Source organism: Austrofundulus limnaeus, unplaced genomic scaffold, assembly GCF_001266775.1.
Source record: "Austrofundulus limnaeus strain Quisiro unplaced genomic scaffold, Austrofundulus_limnaeus-1.0 Scaffold223, whole genome shotgun sequence".
In the NCBI taxonomy this organism is placed as follows: domain Eukaryota; kingdom Metazoa; phylum Chordata; class Actinopteri; order Cyprinodontiformes; family Rivulidae; genus Austrofundulus; species Austrofundulus limnaeus.
The window spans coordinates 796,808-806,759 of NW_013952625.1; the positions used below are offsets into that span (position 1 = coordinate 796,808).

Genomic DNA, 9,952 nt, shown 5'->3' on the forward strand with positions numbered 1-9,952 from the left:
AGTTGTAACTTTTTAACTTGTATTTGTAACTTAAAAACTTGTATTCTCACATAAGATTTGTACTTGTAAATTTGATTCGTACTTGTAATGTGGCAAAGTTGTAACTTTTTAACTTGTATTTGTAACTTAAAAACTTGTATTCTCACATAAGATTTGTACTTGTAAATTTGATTCGTACTTGTAATGTGGCAAAGTTGTAACTTTTTAACTTGTATTTGTAACTTAAAAACTTGTATTCTCACATAAGAGTTGTACTTGTAAATTTGATTCGTACTTGTAATGTGGCAAAGTTGTAACTTTTTAACTTGTATTCTCACACAAGAATTGTACTTGTAAATAGGATTTGTACTTGTAATGTGGCAAAGCTGTAAAAAATTTATGTACGTTTATAGACTTACATGTACAAATTTAGACTCTTACACATACAATGATTCTGACAGTTCTCTTACCCGATAGATTTTGCATTGTTGGCTGAATTTGTCATGCTTTAAGTTTGTTACAGTCGCTTGTTAAACAAAGAGCATAAACTCACGGTTTCTTTATTGCAAAGACCAGAATTTATTTTTTTGTGCCTCTTCTATTCATCTTGGGTGGGCGGCTGGGCGCTCCTTTCTTTAGACCTTTTAGAAACTCTTATGAGCTAAAATTACACAGATGTTTCATGAAGAACTTTCTTAGATATACTAATTGACGTCGTGACACCAGTTTGCAGTGTGGTTCCTTTCAAGGTTGTAGGAGGTCACTGGAGCCCATACCCAGCAGCCACTGTGCGTGGGGTGGACTACACCCTGGACAAGTCGCAAGTCTATCATAAGGCCACAAAAAAGACAAACAACTTAGTTACCAGTTAGCCTAACAGTCATGTTTTTGGTCTTTGCCTAGAGAAAACCCATACATGCACAGAGAGAACAGGCAAACTCTACCCGGAAAGGTCCCTGGGAGAAGAATCGATCTGGCAACCTTCTCGCTGAGAAGAAACGGCTCTACCAACTGCACCACCCTTATCAAAAAGTCCTAGATGAGCACAAAGGGGGCAGCTGTGAGGCAGTGGTAGGGCAGCCGCCATGAAATAAGACAGTCAAAGGTTCAATTTCCTGCCATGATCGTACGTTGTGCTATTCTTCAAAGAGACACATTTTCTGAGTGCTTACTTAACAGCCCGCTGTCCATGGGTGTACTTTACACATGATGAGTTAAATGCAGAGAACACATTTTGTCATTGTCATAGTTTTTCTCAAACCAAACATGAATACTTCAGTTTTGGTACTCGCCAAAAGAGTACTTATTGAGTTAAAAACACATTTTATAATAACTTTAAAAACATGTCTTTTACAGTATTTAGAACAAGATGGCTCTCCTTCCTTACAGGCCTACAGCCCATCTGAATGTATCAAACCCAATATACAACATGATATATATACTGTTGTAACATTTGACTTTCTTTCAACTTGTATAAATGTCTTAAACATGGAACTGACAAACTTTTCACTTGAAATCTAAACTGTAACATATTTAGTGAGGTACTACCAGTGTACCAGTATCTATACTGGTACTGGTTCCAGATATCGGGGCATTTTGTATGGAGGACCGTAACTGACATAATTAGAAATAAAAGCAGAAATAAATGGACCAATAAAAAAACAAAAACACTTAAAATTCACCAATAAAAAATTTGAATTTTATCTTATAATTTCATTGACTTTCATATTTAGTTTTCCAGCTTAGTTCCGATAAATTATATAATTTTAGGACATATATTTTACTGTTTAAAAAAAAATATATATAACTTTTTCTTTTTACTTGTAAATACATTTGTCTCTTGATTAGATTTAAACATTTTTATAAATTTTCCCAAGTCTTTTTATTTCCAGTGTTGCTTTTACATTAATACACCTGTATTTACATTACCTTATGCATTTCTGCCTCATTGTGCAAATAAAGTGGGCGGTCCTTCTTAGGTCAGCTCCTCTCCTATTGGTCAACAGACAGGAAGGAGCAAGAACCAAGCGCAGCTCAAATCTTTATGCTTGTGCACAGGCAAGAAGGAGATCACTTACCTGTGTCTTTGTTTTAAACTAAACTTTAAGCTGTAAGCTAAACTTAATTGGTGCTTTCTAGGTGTATTTATTTATTTATTTATTAGTCCATTTATATATTTCTGCTTTTATTTTTAATTAAGTCAGTTTTGGTCCTCCTTAATTTTGTATGAGTCCTTGTAAAAATGCTGAAATCGGCCGATGCCCCTACTAATATCAATGCACATATCACATTAAATCATCAATGTAAATAAAGTGCATTTCCGTCCAAAGTATAAAATAAAGTTTAATGGTGGTCTCATAGAACATGTGACTGGTTTTACAGTTAGTGTTCAGAGGTCAGTGCATACAGAAACAAAGTTAAAAAGGGAAGTCTTTTGGATTTGATAATGTTGCTACACTACAATCAACTGAAACGTACAGTAACATACGCCTTTAAAATTTAAAACACATTCAAAACCACAAGAAAAAAACAAACAAACCAAAAAAAAAAAAACAACAACAAGATTTTACATCTTTTAACACCGACACGGATGTCGCTCTAAAGTGAAGAAAACGTTTCACATTACATGTTAACTTCCTCTTTTTATGGAGCTTCAAACAGGTCAGATTTGGATAAAGTAAGTGTGTTGTACTTCAACTTTACAGCACAATCAGTTTAGTGTTTGCTTATATTTGAACTTACTTTTAGTTAGCCTCTATAAGACTTTGAGTTTACTGGTCATTTCCCATTTGTTTTGCAGAAAAGAGGCGAAGTGTATTATGTGCATATTTATGATAAAGATCAAACGCTTCGCTTCATGGTGTTTGCACAAATTTTCACGTCACTGCTCTCATTTAAGGACACAACGTGCAACATCACAAGTGTTTGACCTTTTTGTTGACTGTAGCGACCACACTGAACTAAAATGCACAAAGATATTCAGCTACTTTCTCACCAACTATCACTCACAATTTCCACAGTGGTTTATAGATAAGAAAATGAAAAAAAAAAAAGTCACACAAAAAGTCAACGATTCTGATATAATATCACAGTTTAGTAGCTGAAACTACCTGAATTAAATTCTCTAGTGATTACATCTTTACTTGACTTTTTTGCTAAAGGACCGCTTATTAGTGCCTGTTGCTTAAATTTGAGGCAGTGATGTACCGACTTCAGTCTTTTGGAATCAGAAGCATGGATTTTGCAAAGATCCAAGCTTTATCACCAAAAAACTGCTACAATATCCTTCATAATGTGAACAAAAAATCTCGCTGGATATTACACTCTTTGCAGATGACACCCCGTTTTTAATCACAAGCTAAAAACCCTGCAAATCAAAGGAAAAAAATGTTTTGATTGTAGCAGCGGACCGGGTTTCAAGCCACTGTAATTCCCAGTTAGTCTCTACTCTACGTTCTTCCACTCACACAACTGTTTAACTCTAGTAAGGCTACGGTCTATAGCTGTATTAAGAATACTGTCCGAATGTAGCAAATCTTTTCGCCGCCTCATACGTCGCCGTCTTCAATGCGGGCCAGTTGCCTCTCCAGATGCTCAATCCGCTGGTTCTGAGCGAGCACCACGGCCCGCAAAGCCTTCATTTCTGTTAACAACTCTGTCAGCATGTCATCCTAAAAGAAGGAGTGAAAAAAAAACAAAAAACAGACATGTTTGACCGGTGTAAGAAAAGTACCGCACCGCACCTCTGTGAAAGGTATTTTACAAAACTGAAAGTCTAGTGTCCTGATGCATCTCAGTAATCTAGGTAGAAAAAAATCTAAAAGAAAAAATAAGTAGGTCCTCTGGATGGGTTCTTCTTTCGTGAAACGTTTCGTCTCTTGTCCAAGAGACTTCTTCAGTCTGATGAGTTTCAGGTGATGTGACTAACCTGTTTGTCCACCATGTGGAGGCAGTACTTATAAGGCTGAGTTCACCTGAAACTCATCAGACTGAAGAAGTCTCTTGGAGAGACGAAACGTTTCACTAAAGAAGAACCCATCCAGAGGACCTACTTATTTTTTCTTTTTGATGAAAGTCTAGTATTCCTTGAAGAAATATAAAATACAGTTATACTAGTGGTACATAATACTGCCTGATACATGTATTTTTCAAATTAGAACAATACATAATACAGCCTGGTAAGTATATACGTACCTAGTACTTACTTGTCCATAGCAAACTATGTAGCAGGTACATACTTGGCTGCCCATTTTAGAACTACATTATGTACATTATCACATTAAATTGCAAAAAACAAAACAAAAACAAACCTCTCTCCTTGGCCTCTCAGTATTTCCATCTATCTCCCGTGCAGCCTGTCGCGGATGCGGTTGAGGCTGGGGCACCTCTTCTTCCATCTCCTTGGTGACAGAGGTAGGCGTGGACGTGGGAGCCGTCGCTACGGTCCCCGCCGACGATGCGGCTCCCCCGGTCCCAGAGTCCTGAGAGGTGAGCTTGGGCTTGCCTCTGAGGGTGTCTCTGTGTTTGGATGTTGGAGCCGTGTACCCACCGCTCAAGGAGACCAAGAGAGGCGGCGCGTCCTGCCCAGCGATCCATTCGTCAGCCAGCAGAGCCGGCTCTAAACTGGCAGTGTCCGGGTAAAGGTCTCCTTGGAACAGATCTGACTGGAGAAGCGAGAAGTCAACTGCTACTATTGTTCACAAGACTGAAATACATGTTTATTATGTTCACCATTAAATACTACTTTCAGCAGTATAATATATGTTGCTTACTTTTCTCGGTACAGTCATTGAAATAGGTTCCACTTTTCTTTCGTGCAGCTTATAAAATCTGTAGATAAACAGGAAATTACCAGTGACGCTCAAGATTAGGTAGAAAAAAAAGTGCTCTATTTAGTCTTAAGTTACTTCCTAAAATAGTTTACAGAAACCTTCACTCATATGGGTGCAGCATTTTCACCATATTCAGGAAAAAAAAACATTTTTAGTCGACTACAGAATCCACAAAGAATAGTTAAGTCCTCGTGAAAGATTAAATTTTATCTGACTGGTAATGTGTTTCTGGAGAATGTAAGCTCAAGACATAGCTTTAGCAACAAAAGGACTTTTTTCATCACTATATAAAGTAACCACATTCCGTTCTTGTGATCTGTAAACAGCAGAGCATACAAAAAAAATCAAAAATAAAAAACAACTCCCTAAAAAACCATTTTAAAGAAATAGTCTATAATAGAGTTAAAAGTACCAAATTCAGTGCACTTACCGTGCGATTTCACACTTGTTGACATCTACACCCCTTTTACAAAGAAAGCCGGCACCTCTCTGAGGCTCCTTGCTGCTGTATAAACTGAGAAAGTGAACGTATGGGGATTCATCCGTCACTTCGAAATATCTGATGGTGCAGTCGCCCTGAAAATTAGAATACCAACTTTAATCAAACCCAACTGCGAAACGACAATGATGTACGCTCTGAGGTCCGAAACGTTCACCTTTCCACAGAGGTAGACCATGTTAGTGTCGGGGTCATAAAAAGGGAGAAGAACTCCATTACTCGTATCCATTTCTTGTATGGCCATCGGCTCGGAGAGATCTTTCTGTTTAGACCAAAAAAGGATAAAAAGAATCAAAAACAAAGGGTCGAAAAAGGGTTTTAGCCTACCATTTCAGATTTTGATGAACCTTGGCACATTTTCCGACTGCAATACCACGGTATCTCAAATTTTAGGTCAGTCAGACCTGTAGTTCTAGAGATATGGCGCCACATATTTTCAGCCCAGAAATGGGCGTGGCTAACCATCTTCAACCCCAATTTTCTCGGAAACTACTGGGTCCTTTTTCACAAACCTGATGTCATTGGAAAGGGAATTTGCTGAGGATTCCGAATTTGCACTTATTTTTCTGATTTAATTAGGGTCCAAAAACCCTTTGCTCTTTCCAACAACCTCGAAATTAACCTTGTGGCTCACATGACCTTGAGATGACCTTTCCAGTAAATAAATCCCACAATGGTTATCTGAAACGTATAAAAGTTTCAAAGCAGCTATTTTTTTTGTACATAGCAGCAGAAATTAACTATACCTTCTGTAGATTAACTTAGTTTGTAACATTCTCAGAGTGGCCTGACATTATTCTACAAGGTATATTATGTATATTATTATTAGAACAATAAATTTTTTTTACGTAATTAGATGCATATATTTTGCATAATCTGTCAAAACATGGATACTGAAAATATTACTTTACAAGTTTATCAAACTACTTCCTGTAACAGGGGTGTCAGAAGCAGGCCAGCCCGTGGCATAGGCAGTATAGGCATATGCTATGGGAACCATCCATCTTGGGGGCGCCACAAACGACGTTCAAAACTTTTTTTTATAACTTATCAGAGTTTAGTTGATTTAGTCTGTAGAAAAATCACTCTGAAATTTTTTAATAAAATAGATGCCAATTCCTGCATTGTGATGTGTTTTAACAGGTTTTTAAACATACTTTTGCCTACATAAACAAACACTTGGTGGAATAGAAACAGCGCTGGGTGAAATAATATTTTATGGTAGATGAGGTGTCCAAACAGCGACACCTGTAGGGACAAAGATGGTCTCCAGATGCACCTTCTAAGTCTGTTTAGGACTTACCGTATCCCATAAAGCCAGTTGCCTCTCACTCATACGGCTGAAGCCTGTGGTCAAGATTTTTCCGTCAGAGAGGAACACAGCTCTCATAGGCCTTGTACCATCATGCACCTTCTCTCTGACCTGGAAGAACAATTACAGTTGAGAACTGTGGGCAGATGTTTTATTTTTAATCGAGCTCACACTTTGTTTCCAAAAAGGCCCATTTTACGTTTCCTAACCTTTAGAACAGTGCCTCTGCGGGGGTCTATGACGCGCAGGGCCTTGTCCTTGCACACTGTACAGACAGCGCTGCCATCCTTGTTCCAGCTTACACTGTAGATCAGGTCAGGGTGGGCGTCATCGAGCTGGTACACGAGTTCCCCTGTGCCCACGTTCCAAACGCAAATCACATTGTCGCAACCTAGACAGAGGGAGAGACGTTACATAATGAAGTCAAAAACCAAAACAGAAAGATGAGGAGTAGAACGTGAGTCATTCGAGGCAAAAAGACATGGGAGGGAGGAGCTAACAACTGTAAAAATGACTCATATTTCACTTCCACTGCACCAGTTATCATGTACAATAGTTGGCAAAATGACAAGACAATCCACTCAGTTTTCAAAACTTTTAGCAAGACTGTAAATGATTCTACCTGCAGTTAGGAGGATGTTGAAGGCACTGGGGTGCCAAGCCAGGATTCCCACTCGTTTACTGTGCCCCTCAAGGGTCACGATGGCGTCGGTCATCGGGGTCGTCAGCCCACCGTCTGGGATCTGCCACACCTTCAAACAACGTATGACACACTTCAATCTAAAACCTTCAACGTGTTTATAAATGTACAGAAAGATGCAGGGTTTTAGTGGGCAACAAACGGCACTTTTACTGTTCCTCCGCTGAGTTTAATTTGTTTTGTTTTGCTATGTCCCATTTTCAGCCCTAATAATGACGTCACAATGTCTTCTGACAATTTTAAAGGGGACGTATGCAAAATCCACTTTTTTAACTCTTAAATGCATTTTTTTGTGTATGTGGGTCTCAAGGACTGCATAAATTTTGAGTTTAGTCTCTCCCGGTGCTGCATACTTTCTGTATCTTTATATTCTGTTTGGGTCATGTTCAGTTTTCTCTATTTTCTGTTAACACAGTGTTGTACCGCAAAGTGATACGAGAGTAAAAATACAAGTATCTTACTTGAGTAAAAGTCTTAAAGTATCTGATATTTACTGGACTTAAGTATCAAAAAACATTTTTCTGAAGTTCATAATGACAATAATGTTATATAAAATGTTAATGTTGAAGAATTTGGGATGTCTAGTATACGTAAAGTATAAAGCAATAAGTCTTCTGTTGAGGACATTTTTTAAATTAATTTGTAAATAAAAAGTTTCTGCGCCACTAGATAATTGTATTTCTGCTATTAAACTAAAAAAATGGCCGAACAGGACAATGATCATTGGGAGTGAGACCTGGAGGGGGTTGGGGTGTGAAGTGTGTCATTTGGATTTAAAGAGACAGCATTAAAACGAGTTGATTTGAGACATACCTCAGAAAAGGGGGGAAAGAGGGGCTTGTGGAGTTACAGTAAGGGGGAATTCAGACCTAAACATTAGAGTTCCACTTTATAGACCCAACTGAATGATTTGAATGTGAAAAAGAAGGATTTAAAAGCACATGTTCACTTTAAAGTGATAGTTCAGATCTTAAAAAGTGAGGTTGAGAACAATCTTACCTGAGTTTGGCCACACTATGAAGACAGCTCATATCTTCTATCCAGGATCTTGTTCTTTTGGTCATGATCCATACCTCATGACCATAGGTGAGGGTTGGAACCAGTAAACTGTGATCTAGCTTTATTAATTTAGCTTTATTTGAAACTACGGGTGGGTCGGACCAAACTCACCCACGGGCCGGATGGGGACCCCGGGCCACCAGTTGAATAGCCCTGATATAAAGCAATTATTTTTCCCAGGGTTAATATTAATTTCAATTAAATCTCCAGGTAAAGTTTCAAACTAGAGTTCTTCCTTTTTAAATTTAGAGCGTTTTTTGGGCTATTTTACTCAAGATGCATTTTTTAAATGTATTTTTATTCTGAGCTTGACTAGATCTACTTTTATTTGGCCAGAGTTGTGAACTTCTACTTACTGACAGATGGAACTGCAAGTACATTTTTAGCCTATACCTCTGTGTGGTCGGGTTAAACACGAGAAACAAAGGAACAGGATATGGACCCACAAACCACCACTTAGATTAGGCTGGAGGGACGACTCTCAACCTGCCTTCACTGTGCAGTCCTCTGAGGCACTTGCAATGATGTTGTCATCGTGAGGGGACCACTGGATGTCCAGGACCGGCGCTGCGTGTCCACAGACCATGGGGCAGGACTGGTCAATTCTGCCACTCTGTGGAGGAAAAGATGCATTAGTGAAACCTGATTAATTGGACCGATCCACTGTATTTCTGATGTTGAACAAAAAGCGGGACGTTCAACCTTGGTGATGGGAACGACGAGGAACGCTCCTCCTCCTCCCGCTTCGATGATAACGGCAACAAACTTGGGGTTGACGGCGGAGAGGGGGCTGTCCCACGTCACCCGGGACACTCTGACGTCGTCCAGGCAGTGCTCGGCCTTCCAGGCCTGCGCGAACACGTGGCGGAACTTACTCTGCCTGACGACACCTCGACGGAACGACATGTCTGCGGAGAAAATAATGCATAAATCTGCTAAAAAAAGGCACAGTGCTTAATATAAACACTGCAACATCTTTAAAATGTACAGATAATGAGCTAATGTTTGGTGTGGTAGTAGCTGATAGTCATCCTCATTACAGAACCTGAGACAGGCACATCCTTCGGACTCTATGAAGCTTGAACCTTAATTTTGAATAATATCTAATGTTAAGACATTTTAAATGAAACCGGAGTGCAATGACAGAGAGGAGAATGTAGAAATGACTCAGCCTGAAACTGAGTCTGAAAATGCGGACGTAGGAAAACAGAGCTGCTTCGTGGAAGGAGAACCTTAACATAGCCTGTTAGCTTTAGTGTTAGCACTCAAGCTAATACATATATGTATAGCATTAGTTCCGGAGCTAACATTATTTGCTCGAGACTTAATGCCATATATAGTATACATATATTTAATAATAAATATGTAGCATTAGTTTTTATGTAGCTAATGCTATGTGTATTAGCTTGGGTCCTAACCAGTGAAAAATGAAACAGGAAGTGACATCAAAGGGGAACTATTTAACTCCCTGGTCTTTAAAAGCAATATTACTTGAAATCTGACTCTTCCTCATCTCTCACTGTGACACTACACACACACACACACACACACACACACACACACACACACAC

General features: G+C 38.9%; 2 protein-coding genes across 3 annotated transcripts in view; both read right to left on the bottom strand.

The window, feature by feature from the left end:
* dtx4a (deltex 4, E3 ubiquitin ligase a) overlaps window positions 1-9,951 on the bottom strand; it is a gene marked incomplete in the record, with an annotated part of 41,717 nt that extends 31,766 nt beyond the window's left edge. Inside the window, 1 exon segment of the mRNA XM_014019542.1 lies at window positions 9,913-9,951.
* The window catches only part of coro1b (coronin, actin binding protein, 1B), a 9,475-nt gene continuing 1,825 nt past the window's right edge, over window positions 2,303-9,952 (bottom strand). For both annotated transcript variants that reach the window (XM_014019547.1, XM_014019546.1), the window contains exons 3-12: window positions 9,084-9,289; window positions 8,872-8,994; window positions 7,245-7,374; window positions 6,832-7,013; window positions 6,614-6,733; window positions 5,468-5,572; window positions 5,242-5,387; window positions 4,752-4,809; window positions 4,290-4,643; window positions 2,303-3,650 (exon numbers count right to left, since the gene is read on the bottom strand). In XM_014019547.1, coding sequence (XP_013875001.1) covers window positions 3,528-3,650; window positions 4,290-4,643; window positions 4,752-4,809; window positions 5,242-5,387; window positions 5,468-5,572; window positions 6,614-6,733; window positions 6,832-7,013; window positions 7,245-7,374; window positions 8,872-8,994; window positions 9,084-9,287 — 1,545 coding nt within the window. In that variant the 5' untranslated portion in view covers window positions 9,288-9,289 and the 3' untranslated portion in view covers window positions 2,303-3,527. The remainder of the gene's footprint in view (window positions 3,651-4,289; window positions 4,644-4,751; window positions 4,810-5,241; window positions 5,388-5,467; window positions 5,573-6,613; window positions 6,734-6,831; window positions 7,014-7,244; window positions 7,375-8,871; window positions 8,995-9,083; window positions 9,290-9,952) is intronic.